General features: G+C 43.7%; 2 protein-coding genes across 4 annotated transcripts; one reads left to right on the forward strand and one right to left on the reverse strand.

The window, feature by feature from the left end:
* Window positions 1–1,060: 1,060 nt before the first annotated feature.
* On the forward strand, window positions 1,061–5,916 carry LOC105013751 (40S ribosomal protein S17). Its single transcript, XM_010875517.3, has 5 exons — window positions 1,061–1,160; window positions 2,010–2,161; window positions 3,492–3,597; window positions 4,526–4,591; window positions 5,798–5,916. The coding sequence occupies exons 1-5, from the start codon at window positions 1,158–1,160 to the stop codon at window positions 5,873–5,875; spliced, it is 405 nt and encodes a 134-aa protein (XP_010873819.1). The 5' UTR covers window positions 1,061–1,157; the 3' UTR covers window positions 5,876–5,916.
* Window positions 5,917–7,243: 1,327 nt separating this feature from the next.
* Window positions 7,244–15,760, reverse strand: cpeb1b (cytoplasmic polyadenylation element binding protein 1b). Of its 3 annotated transcripts, none has more exons than XM_020056766.3 (12): window positions 15,665–15,760; window positions 14,922–15,093; window positions 13,022–13,258; window positions 11,579–11,811; window positions 11,121–11,385; window positions 10,901–11,014; window positions 10,709–10,798; window positions 9,964–10,100; window positions 9,666–9,864; window positions 9,148–9,242; window positions 8,923–9,003; window positions 7,244–8,717 (listed from the first exon to the last, which is right to left on the reverse strand). In XM_020056766.3, the coding sequence occupies exons 1-12, from the start codon at window positions 15,677–15,679 to the stop codon at window positions 8,607–8,609; spliced, it is 1,749 nt and encodes a 582-aa protein (XP_019912325.2). In that variant the 5' UTR covers window positions 15,680–15,760; the 3' UTR covers window positions 7,244–8,606. The 3 variants fall into 3 exon arrangements, with proteins under 3 accessions (XP_019912325.2, XP_010873809.2, XP_019912328.2); XM_010875507.4 differs by having other exon boundaries at window positions 10,694–10,798; XM_020056769.3 differs by lacking the exons at window positions 14,922–15,093; window positions 15,665–15,760 and adding an exon at window positions 13,444–13,536 and having other exon boundaries at window positions 10,694–10,798.
* Between the last annotated feature and the right edge of the window lie 1,439 nt (window positions 15,761–17,199).

Genomic DNA, 17,199 nt, shown 5'->3' on the forward strand with positions numbered 1-17,199 from the left:
TCAAACCACCGTCTACACTTTGTAGGGTTGCAAAATACACTTATGTCCTTGTCCAGGAAGATTCATCACAGCTACAGTTGATTTAACCTTCTGGGTAATGGCCCTAATAGAATAATTTTTTTAAGGAGTGTGGCAAAAATCTTTACCATCCTCATATTTACACCCCAGTGAAACAGGAATTTTCATACAGGATCTATCTACATGCAGGGAAACAAACAGAATTTAGTAGTATATTGCAACTGTTTTATTATCAGGTAATAGATTGGGTGTGGCTTGATGTGCTGAGCATTGTAATGCTGAGAATTGTGTCTATAGACAATTTGTTTGTTTCTGTCAAAGGTAATGAGGACCAATGGAAAAAGAATGTTCAGGCAGTATGTTTATGTAATATATAGCCATACACATAAAAAGCATAACTCTGGTGTATTTAGTATGCAAAACATTTCAGCCATAATTTATGTAAAACAATGTTGAGCACATCACAGTCTTACACTGTTTTGACAAAACTGGAAAATGCAGAATGGTCCAGACACTCAGATTAAAATATATTGCAACTAAAACGTTCTTTTCAGGAGTAAATAAAACCCAGATATTCTGGATGTGTTATACACAATGCACATTATACCAGAGGTGTAAGAAGTACAAACTAATAGTATTCGACTGTGTTCACTAGTTTTTAAGTTCTTATAGAGTTTATGACCAGGCAAAGGTCAATTCAACTAAACAGAGACCTTAGTTGATAATTAAGGTATTCAATCTTACCTTTTTCATTTATCACTGGTTTGTTATGAACCCCCTTTACCTGAACAGATAGGTCTTAAATACAAACATCTCTAAAATAGTGAACACGTCCGAACTCAGCATAGTGCCTTTAATTAGTTTATATTACACCTCTGTATTATACCTCTGGGTTTAGCCTCTGCAAGACTAAACCCAGTCATAAAAGTCACTGACCGAGCTGTTAGTGTTTATTTTTGTGTCCACTGCGCAAGTGGATTAACAAGTGTTTCTTTGCTCCGTGGACAGGTATAGACCAGTAGTGGGCAGTGTTTGTAGCAGTGTTACTCTACAAAAATGTCTGAATTGTTTACTTTCTGTTTCGTGGAGAAACTTCCGGTCGGAACATTTCTAGTTCTCTTCCGCCAGCCCAAGCCAACATGGTGGGTATTCCATAAAATATAACATCTCACAATCTGTTTCAATCCTTTGCTTTGTTCAGTTTCACATAAGTCTACAATCATACAACATGTGAAAGGAAATACCACACGTTTTCATAAATATTTATTAGGCATTCATGTAATCGTTTCTAGTGTAGTTTCGCTAGCTAAATGAACTGTTTTGAATTCACTGTAGCTGTGTACTTTGCCGGTAGCTAGGTAACACAATGTCTTGCACCTATTCGTTCACTTGTATGCAGCACTTCGTTAGCTAGCTAGTTAAATTTGCAGGTTGGTAGTTCAGCGATCACTTCATTTACTTTAGGTGGCTAGTTATGTTATTAGTTATCTGCTTGGCTTCTATATTAATCTAATCCACACTATCTTTTTTTTGTTTTGTTCCCTCACTGCTGTGTGGTCAGTTACTGTATGTAGTTGATGTGTCTGATCAAAAATGCCGTTTGTGTCACTCAGGGAGTCAAAGCTAACTAGGTAATAGCCTGTCATCTAGTTTGTTTCTGCTCTTTTGCCAACTCATTTGAAATTACAATGAAGTATACAAACGGACAGATCTGGGTCCATGCTAGCTGTATACTGTCAAGAGGTAACAGTTGTCACAGCTTCTAGTCCATGTTCTGTTGAATAGTTCCATGAGTTGTGCTTGCAAGGGCTCGTTTGGAAGATCTGCATGTTATACTAATGAGCTCATTTATTTGTTGTAGCAGTTCCAAATTAACATGAATGACAGGGAGGTAGAGTAGTAGCTTTCTGCTTTAGTGAATGTTTGAAAGTAAAGATTTTCTCTCCGGAAACAGAAAGTGCTGTTTTCAACAAATGTTCTTACTTACACAGGGACGAGTCAGGACCAAGACTGTAAAAAAGGCCTCCAGGGTCATCATTGAAAAGTACTACACCCGGCTGGGCAGCGACTTCCATGTCAACAAGAGGGTGTGCGAGGAGATCGCAATCATCCCCAGTAAAAGGCTACGCAACAAGATATCAGGGTCAGTGAACGCATCATACAAGCTCAGGTTGCTGTCATAGCATTTGCACACCATGGTTCAGACCTAAATTGTACTGTCCTGGCTCAGATATTCACAGTAAGTCCATTCTGTTACTGTTTCAGTATGTTTTGCGGATAACCCCCCCCCCCCAGTTTATCAGTACTTTTACGAACTGTCTTATGATGCTTGACCAAACGAGTGGGCTGAGCCCCACTTCTAACAGTCTTGTCTGTTGAATCAAGGGCTAGTTTTTGTTTTTAAGGTGAATATAAGGTGTAGCCTACCATCTATCAATTACTGCTGATGGAGCTTAATGATGGCAATAATGTGATGGCTCTGGATTCAGTTCTTGCAAGGATCTCTTGATTATATGCTTTTTTAACTTTAAGGATGGTATGCCAGAATAATAGGTTTTGTTCATGCATCAGTTTCTCTGTGGATTTTAGAAGAATGTTGTCTCAATAATAGTATTGTCTCCATAGTATACCCCTTGTCTCTATACTAAAGTTCACCCGATTATTGACGTGTTATTGAACTATTGGGTTTGTTTGTTGTCTGATATCAAGGTAGGTTCTTTGCTTCCTTGGCCATTTTGCAAGATTTAGAAGTTCCCCTGTCTTGTTGAAAGTGAAAAAATAAATCCTCTTATTATAGGTGTCAGTATGGTTTTGTTGGTTTTCTCAATATTGTCTTCTGCCTGCTGCTGGCATAGCATAACTGGATAGCATAACTGGATAGCATAACTGGATAGCATAACTGGATTCATTATGTTTTTAAAACTAACCCTGTTCCATATATGTGTTTTCATTAGTTTTATTTAGCATGTATCATTTATGTTTGCCACTTTGTGAAGCACGGTTGAAATGTTTTCTATTTATCACTGCATTTTGGGGCACTTATTTCTGATGACACGGGGAACATATTGGCACGTACGTTTTGATTCGACTGGGCCAATTTTACTCCTCCCATCTTTAACTGAATTAGATGAATTGCATATGCAGAGCAAAGGCCACCCTGTCAAATCAAATGTTTTTAATGGTAATCGTGTGGAATCTACATATTTGGTTTTGAACATTCATTCGCAGAAACTCATGTTGTTTTAACCTTATTGAACCTAGGCAACAATCGAACACTGAGACACTGGCTTCTACCAACCCAAAACATCAGTTGAAATCTGTGATTGGGGGTATTCTTACTGTCCTGTGCTATGTCATTGCTTAAGGGGCAGGCTGTAACATTGCCCATCGCTTCACCATTTAATGCATTAATATGCTGACCTAAATCTGTCCTGTACTCCAAATGTAACTGTATCTTTTGAATGCCCCTTCAGATATGTGACCCATCTGATGAAGCGTATCCAGAGGGGCCCCGTCAGAGGCATCTCCATTAAACTACAGGAGGAGGAGAGGGAGAGGCGAGACAACTACGTCCCAGAGGTCAGTGGGATTCCTCCGTGGTTGGCCTGACCGTTTGGTTCCTCCGGATGTGTTCGGAAGTGTTGCGATCATTGTCCTTGCCGATTGTGTTGGCCGTGGTAGCAAAGGGGTTGCCCGGGAGTGGTCAGGTTGTTGATGATGCAGAAGGACAGAACTGGCAGGGTTTCAGGTGTTTTTCCTGTCCCTCTCGAACCCGGTATCTGTCAGAGCTATGTGCGTTAGGTGAGAATGGAGGAAACTAATGAGGCAGTGTTACAAAACTGTTACATGAATCTCATTATATGAGCATACAATGGTACTACCTTGATGAAAAATAATATTTTTCTTTACGTCATACTTAAAATCAAAATTGTCATTTATTTAAAACTTGTGTTACAAAAAACCTGTTCCGTCTTGCACATATTGGTAGAGGGCAAACTATTTAAAACAGCCCAAGTAGTCTGGGCTACAGTATAGCAAATTATATTTCTGCCCAATTCAGTAATTCAGTAACTCAAGTAAGGACTCAAGGCTATTCTATCTCCTTTACATTATTCAAAGTAAAGATTTTGGCTAAATTGTACTGTGCATAGTAAAGGTGAGCTGAAATAAAAGGAGAAGAGGCTACTTGTTTTTATATACACTTCTGGCATAGTCCAAGATGTTCTGTACAAATAATAGAATCACACTGCAGAAACGCATGTTAACGGCAAGGATGGAGCTAGAGAAATGTTTTAAGTCATCTGAGAGTGATATGTTTTACTGCCAGGGGGGAAACATAACCGTAACCAATTACTTCATTGGAAAATTAACACCAAAGAGTGTTCAAGTTACCTGTTACCACAATGAAGTTATGTTAACAAATAGTTATTTTTTGAATCTGTTATGTGTTGCCACCAACACTGTTGGTAGGTGCTGTAAAGTGGATGGTCTGGGTTTGTGTCTCTAGGTGTCTGCTCTGGATCACGAGCTGATCGAGGTGGATCCTGACACCAAAGAGATGTTGAAGATGCTGGTGAGTTCAGAACGTCCCTTCCCAGACTCCTTCTAATGCATGTGGTGGCAGGAACAGTTTCTCATACATTCACTGGTGACTGGTTGCCTTTTGCTGTTGTTACTGTGCCATTACTCAAACTAAAACTGACCTTTAGTACTCTAACTCATTGTCTCCCAACCTTTTTCAGTTACTGTACCCCCAAAATGTTTTTGCACTGCTTTCAGTACCCCTGAAGTACCCCCTCATGTTAATTTCACTAGTAAGTTTATGGTGTCATGAGTGTTTTCAAGTACCCCCTGTACCCCTGGTTGGGAACCACTGCTCTAACTCATTAAGTCCCTTACCTCCTATTGGTTACTTCAGACCAGTGGAACATATGGTTGAGTCATGATATGGTTTGCTATGACATCTGATTTACTGTACTCGTGAGGTCTGGACGACACCATACGGAGGCAACCTGAAGGATAATGTGATCATTATCTGTTGGTGCGCTGAAACATTACTGGGCATTCCACGTGCTTGTCATCTGTGGCCAATTGAAAACTGCCGTCCTGACGTGCTGGAGATATTGCATTGAAGAGATTTAATTCACTTGTGTATTAAATCAGGCTGTGACAGTCATGGAATTATGAATGACTGTTATCAGTCAGTGAACGTGGTTCCATAGTAACTGTCTACAGATACAGAACTTTCTCACTCATGTAATACAATAAAGATACTTTTAGACTAATTAAATAAACGATGTACAGTTCCCTTTACTTACTGGTACTGTGAAGTGTACCAGTGAGCGTATTGGTACATTTACTTATTTTGACTCAGCACTCACAGCCCTCCTGACTTCAGTCTGGAAAGGTTTTTGATGTCTGCGAAGTGTTGATAATGATGTGCGCCGCTGGTTGGATATCCCCATTTGAAATTGAACTAGATATAACCCGTTTTTACTGAATAGCTGATCCGTGAAACATAACCGTCATATTTACTTCCAAATTGCAATTGGCTAGTAAATAAGGACCAATTGAAATGCATTTTCTTACCTCCCACTGTGCTGTGATTCAGTTATGTCTCGTCAGCCAGTCCACTGTACTCCAAATGTTTGGAATGAATAGATGCTGAGCTTTTGCATGTCAAACGAGCTTACTTCCTGCAGTCAATCTCTGTATGCCCATTGTGAGCTTGATACAGACATCAGATGAGTGACTAATCTGCCATTCTTTCCTCTGTTAGGACTTCGGCAGCCTGTCCAACCTGCAGGTCACCCAGCCTGCTGTAGGAATGAACTTCAAAACTCCCAGAGGAGTCTAGAGACATCACATCTGTCAATAAAGTGTGAGAAGGAAACACTGTAGCTGTCTCGTGTTTTGTCACACTACTAAACCTAAACCGCGATACAATCTGGTCACAGGTAAAAGGACCTGCTGCTTGTGAGGGCAATTTCTAAATTGACCAATGACAGTCTACGGTGTATGGAATCTGCTAACACTGAAATGTTGCCCCCGGTCAGATTAGTCTCAAAACAATAGTACTGCCAGTCTGTCTCAATTAGACTGGCTGCATCTTCACTGTTTTAGGGGCTATGTTGAATCAGTTCCACCTTAAGGATGAAACACAACCAGTTCTGTCATAATGTAGGTGATGTCAGAGGTTAACTGCATTGGAGCCATCAAATCAGGCAGCTCTCTGCAGTATACATAAATATTAATTCAACATTGTTACACACTGTAGCAATGGAATGTGTTGTATTCAAACAATTCTGTTCTGGTGAATTAAACACATTATTTTGAAATTCATAGAACCCTTTGTTTGCACATATGTACTGTATGGAGAATATGGGTTTGACATTCATTTGTTGGGACAGGTTGCTGTATAAATGAACCAACAGGTCCAGTGAGGAACAGGTACATCAAAAGACTTACTTCAGTGCTAGAACCATCACCAGCTGATAACCTGGTTGTCCCATGGTCGATCGAGCTTTCCCCTGCCTGTTGTAAACTCTTTTGAAACCCTTCATAAAATAGATAAAAATATTGCTATACAAATGTTCTGGCCCAACCAGTCAGCAGTGAGACAAAAACCAGGTTGCAGGAATTGGTAACTATGAACTCAATTTAATGTTTACAGGGGCTAAGAACAGTGATGCAAAACAAAATATTTCTCTACAAAAATAGGTGCTGGAATAAACTGAGCTAAATCAGTTGCCAGATCCAGTTCCAGGCATCAATTAAGCTTAAGGTGGGTTATCTACAGGCCCATTCGGTCCAGCCTGTTTGAGATTAAGTCAATCTAAACTAAATACCAACATCTGAATGTTCCATTATCTTCGCTGATCATTTCCTGTCGAGCCCTGCATGCAAGGCAGTTGATCAATGCCATTACTTAATTTCACTGGTCATCGGTTCTAAAGTTGTTACAATTATGAAAGGTTTTTACTGTTCAGTTGAGCCTACACAAGATCTGCAGATTGTCATGCTTTGCCTCCTGTTAGGAAGCTCAGATGACAATGAGCCTTTTAATCATGTACATCTGATGTGGGCACATCAGTTCAAGACAAAAGCCATGTTAGCCCTGTATAAAACAGGGCCAAACTCCCTTTCAGGCCAAATGGTTAGACATTACATGGCATTCACAATCAGGGTTGTAAGGTCATATTAAGTAAAACAAGCAGCCAACATAAATAATGCTTAAACCCTTTTTATTGTGCCCATTCTGAACATAATCCACATCAGTAAGTAGCAGCAAACTTGGCAGACCACAATGAGGTAGACTTTCAAAACTCTAAAAAGCAGCTGAGCCATGATGAGCTTAGCATGAAAGTTGATCGAAGAAAAAAAAAAAAAAGGACCATCTTTGGCACACAGCTGAATATATGTATATAGCCAACTGGGACAGGTAACAGGCTAAGCAAGCCGAGGGGTTGCTGCGATAGGTCTACTCAAGCTCTTGGAAAAACGTTATCAACATGGACAGTCTACGTTCAGCAGGAAAGCTGTCCATATCCGGGCGTAGCGCCCAGGACAACACACGCCCCTCTGCCGAAGTACAAAAAACGTGATTAAAAAATCACCGACACCCTCTCCTAAAGTGCAAATTAAAAAGTGCAACAATAAAACTATGAACAATCAGGATGTCAATGTCCGTTCCAGTCTCAGTTAATACTCATCCAATTGATTGGGAAAACATGATGGAAACCCTGTTGAAGCAGTGGCCAGCAGTGTTTACATGAACTGGACACAAGCGAAGCTTCAACACCTTTGTGCCCATTCAGTAAGACATTGGTAGGGGAAAAAAAAAAAAAAAAAACAGCCCCAGACAAACTTGGGGGGGGGGGACGAGGGGAGGAAAGTAATTAAAAAGCCGCCAGGTATAATTCTGTTCAAAATGTCCATGTCATGACTTAAAACCGTTTGTGTACAAATTAGTAAAAAACTGCGTAAAAATGTCTGAAATGCGACTGGTTAAATGAAGCCCAACTCTCATCTTCCAAAGTAAAAAAACAAACAAAAAAAAAACACCAGTTGGCTTGCCCAGGAAAAACAGTCAGCCAACTGGGATGTGGGGAAGGGTGGGATACTAAAGGCACTGTATGGTATCTGCCGACGAACGGCAATGACTTGCATGATCGCTCTCACTATGCAACGCATGTAAAACAAATCAAAAAAATTAAAGGAGAAAAAAAAAATATCAAGGCATTTTCATATACTTCTGAACCTTGGCCCAAATCTCGTCTGGCCACAAATCTGGGAAACTGCATAAGGAAGTGTGTGTGTGTGTGTGTGTGTGTGTGTGGGCCATGTCAATCCCATCAAGGTCACTGTGCATAGTGCCATTGTGAACAAGTAAACAGCAAAAAAGTAGCAAGTGCAATAGTGAACTTTTCTACATTGTTTCTCCCCAGTCCCAGTGGGAGTGCCTTTGTGCCCCCCACGACGTGGGGGCAGCCGGACACTCGTGCTCTGCGGGCTCCCGCCCTGTGGCCTCGGCCGTGAGGAATGGGGCTCTTCACCCCTCGGCGTCCCTCTCACGGAGCACCCCGGCTCTAGCTGGAGTCCCGGTTCTTCTGGTTGCGCATCAGGGGCCGGTGGTTGCTCAGGATGTCCATGGAGTGCTGCCAGTGCCAGCAGGAGCGGCAGTAGTACTTGAAGCAGGCCTGGGAAGAACAGCCGAGACAGGGAGCGGTGAGCCGACTGCGTGCATCAGAGGTCTCCAAACATTCACTCGTCCCAATAAACTTCTGAAGTTCTACATGAATGTATGCCTCTTGAACACAGGCTGGGGGACGTGCATTGGAGAGAAATGCTTGGTTGGTTGTACCCCAGGCTTTGTAGCGACACCGTACCAACATCATAACCCACCTGGTCTCTACAGAAGAAGGGCCCAGGTTGGCGGCTGCAGACTTGGCACATTGAGTCCTCCAGGTAAGGATCAATCTGAACCTGAGAGGGGACATACCACGACTTACAATTTAGGTAATACAGACGAGGGCCGAACTACTGCTCATAACCCAGCCCAGAGCTGAAAGACCAAGTCCCTTCAGTGTTAAGGTAGTCGCAGCTGTGCTCGTCTTCAAATCACATTACCTTTTTTGTAAACTTGGGAGTTTTGATCTCAACAAACGCTGCGCACACTGCCTTCAAGTAGCTGCGCTGGTTGTTGAAGGTGACCCGTCCAGACCCTGTAAATGAGATCCAGGGGGAAGGAAGGTTGGACGGACTGATTAACTTCTGGATAAAAAGCTAAACTACAACAGCAATCTTAATCCCCACAGCAGAGTGACAAGCAGAAGTTCCAGTTTAAGGCTAATGATATGGCAACACCCCATTGAAGAGAATCTCCCCTGTATTTTTTTCTAGTCAAGAACCTTGTGGGGAGAGGCCTCATTTCAGACATCTTTAAATGCCTCATATGATCAGGCAATCACAGGCCAAAACAAGGAAGCGGCCTGCTTTAATGTACATTCCACCCCACTGTCTGCTGCATTTCAGTTACAGAACATGCCTCCAGCACATTCACCAAAATAAAGCTACAGCCAATCAAATCCCACAGACGTCACAGCTAGTCAGCGGCGGTTTCCTCAGAAGTAATCAAACATTCTGACCTATCGGGTACTTATGTTTGTCGGTGTCAATCCCAGCATACATCACTCCACCAAACAGGTCATTCATGATGCTGGCCAGGGCCTCTGCATTTAGCATGCCGTGCAGAGCGCCCACAAACACAGTCTTGCTGGGGTCTAGGCGCTGGGAGGGGCAACGCACGTAGTTACTGTCCGAGATCACCCAGGGGATCACCTGCACCTGCGTGACCAGAAAGAAGGTTGAAAGGTCAAGGGTCATGCTACCCGCCCCCTTACCCACGGCATAATCTAAAGTCCACCTGTGGCTGCAGTCACTCACATCCTTGCAGCGCATCCTGCGGCTGGACATCTTGAAGTAGTACTCTCCATTCTCCTCAGGATGGAGCAGGTCCTGGGTACAAGCCTGGAGCAGCGCGCGAACCGACTTCTCATTCTCAAACACCAGGTAAACGTAGCCTACAGCAGAATACAGCGAAGCTTAAACAGGTCCAAATGAGACCGATTTTACCATATTAACAGCAAAGTATTGGGTTCTCAAACCACAACAACATGCTGCTCGTTCGTTATAGAGTCCTTAAATTAATGCACACTGACCTCAATCTGACAAGGTTTACAGCATTCTCAAACTTACTAACATTACATGGTAGATTAAGAAAACCAGATTATAAACTGGATGCTAATCCTGATTGTCTGATAGTTGTGGAATACTGTCTCCTATACCACAGCTATGACATCACATCACTTTTTACTGCTATAATTGCAGTATATTAAAAAAGCATCTCGGGGGTTGCCAGATTTACCGCAACTAAGCGCTTGGTCCTGCCTAACATCTCTTAGCTGTGGTATGTCGGTCATACACCACATCTTCATAAATATACCCATGCTTGCATAGATGTTAGCATTGTGTTTGGCAATGGTTCCAGCAACCCCTTCCCTTTTCAGAGTGCATGCCTGTCTGAACTCACCAAGTCCCACTATCCCACCAGTGCCCACCACTGTGCCACCTTAGAACCACAAGGGAAGTTAACATCCTACCAGTCTGTCGTTACCTTTGGGCATATTACCTTTGGGAGGGCATCGGGGATGCTTGCCATCCTTACCGGGCCACTCCACACTCAGAGGGCCATAGCCGCTGAACGTGTTGATCAGGCCAGCTGGAGAGACAGAAAACCAGGTCAGCAGGGGTTTCTAAAGCCGGCTAGGACGGGTCAGGCGATTCAACTTTCCCGTCACCGAGACGGCAACGCCGGCCATACCTTCAGTGATATCCCAGGGCACGCCCCCTAGGAAGACCTTGTAGGAGTACAGAGGGTTCTTGTTGTTACGGGGAGGCAGCTGACCACTCCAGGTGAAGGAGGCTTCATTGACAGCTGAAGGGATGGACAACACCGAGCTGGTAAACAGATCACGCAGACTGAAGGAGAAAGCCAAAAAAGGTTCCCTCCTCCCCCCCCCCCCCCCCCCCCCCCCCCATACCGGCCGCCTGTCTGTGTAGACGGGCCTCCCTCTCAATGCTGAAGGGATCGTCAGGCGTCTCCAGCAGGTCGAGGCTGGGCCACATGGAGGCCCCGGGCCAGCGTCGGGACAGGGCCATGCCAGGGCTGGAGGCACTGGGTGGGGGGGTGAGAGGGGAGCCAGGGTCCTGGTAGTCCAGCCTGGAGCTCAGAGAACCCAGCCTCAGGGGGTCTTTCTGCATGCTGGACATGAGGAAGGGCAGAGGGGGGGAGATTCTGAGGGAGGACTGGTAAGGAATAGAAGGGGAGAGATTTCCGGTCAGTAAAAAGGCACGGGACATCAAGCGAAACGCTCAATGTGATGAATTCAACTAATGGGAAAAACAAATGCATCTCAGACATCCATCACCTGTCAATTCTAAAAGCCCATACCTAATGAGAATTAACCAAAAAAAACCCCCACCCCCTCCAGTCACTCACCAGCAGGTCCGAAAGGTGGTCCGATCCAGAGCTGAACCCGCTAGTGTCAGAGTCAACGGGGCTGCTGGAACGCGAGTCCAGGAAGGAGCGCGAATCCAGCCTGGTGCTCATGCGCGCCATCCCCGGGAACTTCTCCAGGAAGTCCACTGCAGTGCCCATGGGTTCGCTGGAGGGGTGGTAGCCAAGGGGCTTGCCCAAGATCTGGCCCAGTGGACTACTCAGCATGCCGAGCACTGGCGAGAGAACATGACCCAGCATTGGGGGGCTTGTGGTCACCATACGTGACAACGCGGCCGGAGCACAGTAATTACAAAATGTGTCCTCGTGTCTGAGCAACTGAACAGCCGACCACTCAGGCCGAAGGGTAGTGGTATGTCAATAACAGATTAGAACTGCCACACTGTTTAGAAAGTCAGCATTTCACATGACTCTAAGTGCAGCCATTTTGAAAATGCGTGACTGAGTAGCGTCTACATTAAGACGCTGAAAGGATTTAGACAATACAGCAACTGAACCAGTTATCACTAACTATAAGCAAGTCCCAAGTTTTGGGCTGGGCTGTCCCGACAGTGCAGACCGAATCAGCAGACAACCACGACAGATATTTACCAAGGGCCTCCAACTGTCCCAGCGGGTTGAATATGAAACGACCAGGAAACTGCCAAATGCACCAGCCCGTTTTAGAAGCGCAATTTAGGGCAACGCTGGTAATGAGGCTGTCTGAGACTATAGATGTGTTGTGATGTGATGCAACTGGGTCAGTAAAAAGCGAGAAGGCAGGGGGAGACGATGCATGGAGGCGGGGGAATGTTGTTAAGCTTAGACAGATTGCATAAGGCAGTATCCCAAGACAAATTGTATTGTATAAAGGGGTTTACACAAGTACGCACAAGGATTAGTCAATATGAAGATATATAGCAACAAGGCAAATAAGTTGGGACCCATTTTGAATGAGGAAAGCATAGTTCATGGAAAGGTTTAGGCTGTTTTGTGATATAAATAGCAGGTTCACAGAATACTTGGCAAGACCAAGATGCAGCACAGCAGCAAAACTGCCACATCATTCTCTACAAGGACACAGCCCAATGAAACCGCTCCAAATCCAGGGATGGAATAGCTCACAGTATCAAATTATTTAAATACTTCCACACTGAACCAGAGAGACTGCTGATCCAACTTTTGAATTGAAGTCATTATACTGAATGCGCCACTGTCTCAAAGCTACACAGCTATTTGCATTGCCATAACTCCATAGAAAATGAACCTAATTAACTACACAACACGAACTACTAAGCCAGCACTCTTAATAGCCTCCGAGAACATTGGAGCGTATGTGGTACAGCACAGTACAACAAGCATAACAGTCTAAGCCTTTGTTTAAAACGGGAAGAATGTTAAAGGGCAGAATATTCAGAATTCACCACAAAGTATTCTAGTACTCACTGGAGGAAGAGCTGGTGTGCGCCTGGGATGCGGCTGTGGTGTTGGTATCAGTGTCGTGGCTGCTCCAGGGGCGCTCCCAGTCGGACAGGTTGAGAGACTGGAGGCCCAGGCCCAGGTCGTTGACGTCGGGAAGGCCCCGGGAGGACCCCTCCTGGTGAGAGCCTCCGCTGCCACTGACACCGCTGCTGGGGAAGAGCATCCTGCTGCCGACTGCAGCCAGCTCCGATTCTTGCCGGTCTGTTGACGAACGAGGACAGAAAGCCAGAGCAATTAAGCACCCCGCATCTGCCCGAAGGAAGACGACATGGGGAGGGGTGGCGTTGAGATTAAAACACTGCTTTTCTATTCAAAAACAAAAGTCGACCGTGACAAAATGAACAGTTGGACGCTGGCAACCGTTCCTAGGTGATCAGAGTGCTAACCTGCTGCGACTGTGCCCGGTGCGACTGCCATGCATCTCCATCTGCATCGCCGACCCACCTAGCATGTGACCTGGCTGCTGATGCACTCACACCCCCCTGCTAATGACATCAGCTTCCCCAGCGAAGCAGCCCCCCCCCCCCCCCCCGACTGGGTAATGAAACATTCCCGTTGGCGATACTTCCCGACTGACGGAACTCCCACCGCACAGCCTGTCTCGGTCTGCGTTAGCAGCAAGCCGCGGCTTCTACTGCCAGCAGCTCCTGCCTAGTTTCCTGAGGGAGCAGGCAGATAGCGAGGCAGAGCTGCACCAGAAGCCGAGGCAGACCAAAACCGGGGTGGGAGTGGGGGGTGTCAGACATGAGGTAGGTGCGGGTTGTATGCTAGCGGCAGAAGAGTAGTTGGGGGCTCAGGGCAGATCCCTGGCGTATTGAGCTTGCTGGCTCACACTCCCAGATTTGCCCGTGTCACACGGGCGCGTTCACGGAAGCCATAGCAGCAGCTGACTGATCAAAAGTTGGGATTTGCACTGCCAGCTTGCCCCGTGCTCTCCAGGGCTGGACATGCTCCAACTGCTAGCTACAGCCCTGATTCAGCAAGTCAAGGCAGTGCAGATGAGAGGGGGATGGCACTGGGTGGATAGGTGTCGGCGAGAGGGACAGGCCATAATTGAAGCTTTTTATCTAGTTAGATTAGATATGGCAGACTGACAGCATGAATAATTTACACCCGACTTCATGACGTTAACTGGACATTGTTCTGTTTGTTTTATTAAGCTGAAACAAATTATACCACCCTTTATCTTTACTATCAAAACACCCTGAGAATGTAGGCTGATCATACAGCTGCATGGGGCTCAATTATAACAAGTGTTACAAACCAACTTAACTGAAGACAAACACGAGTGGAACAAGGGCTGGGCCAAATTAACCCCTTGACACCCTGACGCTATACTGCCTATATTAATCCCTTTACATATACTTGGTATTAAACTGGGGCATTTATGATTGTGTAAATACATGAAATTTGGCATCAACAGTGAGTACGTGTAGACAGGCAATTTAAGATTTCTTCAGCATGCAGTTAATGTCTCAATTAAGCGGTTCAAAAGTGTATCTAGTATCTTAATTTCACATGTTCCATTTCCAAATAAGTCAGGTATTTACTTACATTTAAAAAAATTACAAAAAATCTGACCTTTTGGATACAAGAGTCCAAAGGGGAAGACCTTGTATGAATGGACTGAATAAAAAAGGGCCACCTTAGTTTAAAGAGTAGAAATACTTAGGTCTGAGTTCTGGCAAAGACACAGCAAAGTCTGCTAATTCTGCAGTGATGCAGACTGTATCAATCAGTTTCTGGCAACTAAATTATGACAGTTGTGGGGATGAATGTTGCCCTTTTAGAAAAGGAAACTATTCCTAAACAATTTGAATGTCATTTACAAAATAAAGCCAACGTGAGAGGATTTTTCTGTTACCGTTCAGGGGTACGTCTCGCTTTCCCTTGGTCCCGGGGGTTGTGCACACACCAGTAAAATCCAGAGAGTTGCCAAGCATGGTGTTCATTCTACGGAATATGTCCGCGTTACTGCAAGTGGACAAGGCCGGAGATTCGGGTGCCCAGTTGTCCCGGGGTCGAAGCTCGTCTCTCTGGAAAAAAACAAAACAGGAGAGCGCTTGTAATTTGATTCCACACTTCGGAATGACAAAATTACAACAAAAATACTGCTTTGAAGGCGTTCCACCGGGGATAATAAGACCTACAATTGAAATGCATCTTCAACAAAATCTGAACGTAAAAGAATGTAGTTAATCAGTTCCCCCCCCAAAGTAATCCCTCAAATGAGTGCTATTTCTTATAGAACCTGTTTAGTACTGCCATCAGTGTTTGGAAAAAATTATTTGTTGAATTCATGCTAGTAGGGCTAGCTGGGGAATGACCTTTCAGAGTTTGTTGATAGCGAGGGGCACATTAAAATCCCGGAAACTAGGGTCTTGACGGAGCCGATACATTTGAGTAGGATTGTTTCCTCTCCAGCTAGAACAATGCACAACTAAGCATGTCGACAAGTAAATATATGAGCCGAGACATTTCCTTACTTGAGACCTAATATACCTGGACTACGCTTTTCATGTGACTTGCTACAGTTTAAAAGATATACGCAATAGTAAATTAAGATACGAGGATTAGTTGTGTTTCTTGCGATAGGCTATAACTTACCAGGGAAAACGCCATGTTATGGAATGTCTTATAGAAATTAAAACATAACCTCAACACCTATAAGAGGTCATACTTATGAATTTAGCTAGTACCCAATTAGTAACACTGATTAGGAAAACGTGCGCTTATCCAATCCAGTAATTCGGGCAGTACCATTGTGAGGATTTATTTAATTTCGCCTGGGTGGGTGTTTTTGCAACTGGTTTGATGTTAAATCTGGTTTTAGAGCGTGAATGCTGGAGTAACTGAAACCTTAGACTACACAACTCAAATGAATTAGGCCATGAAAAGCATGCCGATAAACATGTTATGTTATTGAACTAATCACAGTAAACTATAGGCCTATTTATACAAATTATAAATTAAGTCATCTTGTGAGAATTCCTGTCGTGTAGTGCCGTGCTCTTTCTGTAACTTTTTGAAAAACACGTTTCTAGCAGCCTATAAAAGCATGCGTACTTTGAACATGCTGTAGTATTGACTTCACATTTATAGTATTTCGTAGTGGTCCCACTACACATTTGTCATTTTGTTAGCCAGCTCATGTTGTCTATTACACCTTAGCCCCAAGTCTGTCCTTACCAGAACTAAAGGTTCATGGTCCCTAACTGTTCCAGGGAGAGATCATTTTTAAGAACCCACAATGCGCGTGGGTGATGCTGACACACTTTCTGAATATCTAACGCCTGCTTGTCCATTCTCGATCTCATACAACTGTTGCAGTTGATATAGTGTCTCTTGACATGGATGAAATCACATCTTCCCTAGTAACAGCATAAACGAACAACATTTTGAAATAACAAACATAAAATCGCTCATGAAAAGTGTCAAGAGTTCATGTGTTCAAGTGCCTTTATAGTAATGTTTACTACGTGTACAAGTATGAACAAATATTAAAATGTATGGACATAGTGTATATCTAATAGGACATCTGCTGAATTAGATATGAATGCACATGTTATAATGGCTTTGTAAATACTTATCTGAAATGTTATTCAGACAGATGTCCAAAATGATTTTCCTATTTCACCAGGCTGCCATTACTGTGGTCTTAAATTGGCAGTTAACTGTATTTTCAAATAACCTTGTACTGTGCTCTTTTTGAACGGGTCTTTTTGATGAACGTCGGGTGCCGAAACACACAAGTGAAATTAGTTGTTCATTTGGCTCAATTATTTCCTACATTTATTTTCTCCAACAATGATACATCACAGATAAATTACAAAATTAGGCACCATAGAATGCTTATCTACACGGCAGAATAAAGAAAAAATAATGGTGAGGACACATTATTCTGTTCCACGCACATTTTTCCAGTAAGATAACTTCAGTAATAAAACATCCGGCAAAACAAATAATTAGGACAATGTATTTCACGCTCTAACCAAATTATATTATACTTTTCGCATTTACATTGTGGATTTGCACTTTTTGGTTCTATGTTATTTTAAAACGAGTTGAGTTGTCTCTTTCAGTTGAACGGAGCCACATGAGCCGGTTCACCGAAACACTCGGAATGCCCATCATTAGAAGAA

This window comes from Esox lucius, chromosome 2 (assembly GCF_011004845.1).
Source record: "Esox lucius isolate fEsoLuc1 chromosome 2, fEsoLuc1.pri, whole genome shotgun sequence".
In the NCBI taxonomy this organism is placed as follows: Eukaryota; Metazoa; Chordata; class Actinopteri; order Esociformes; family Esocidae; genus Esox; species Esox lucius.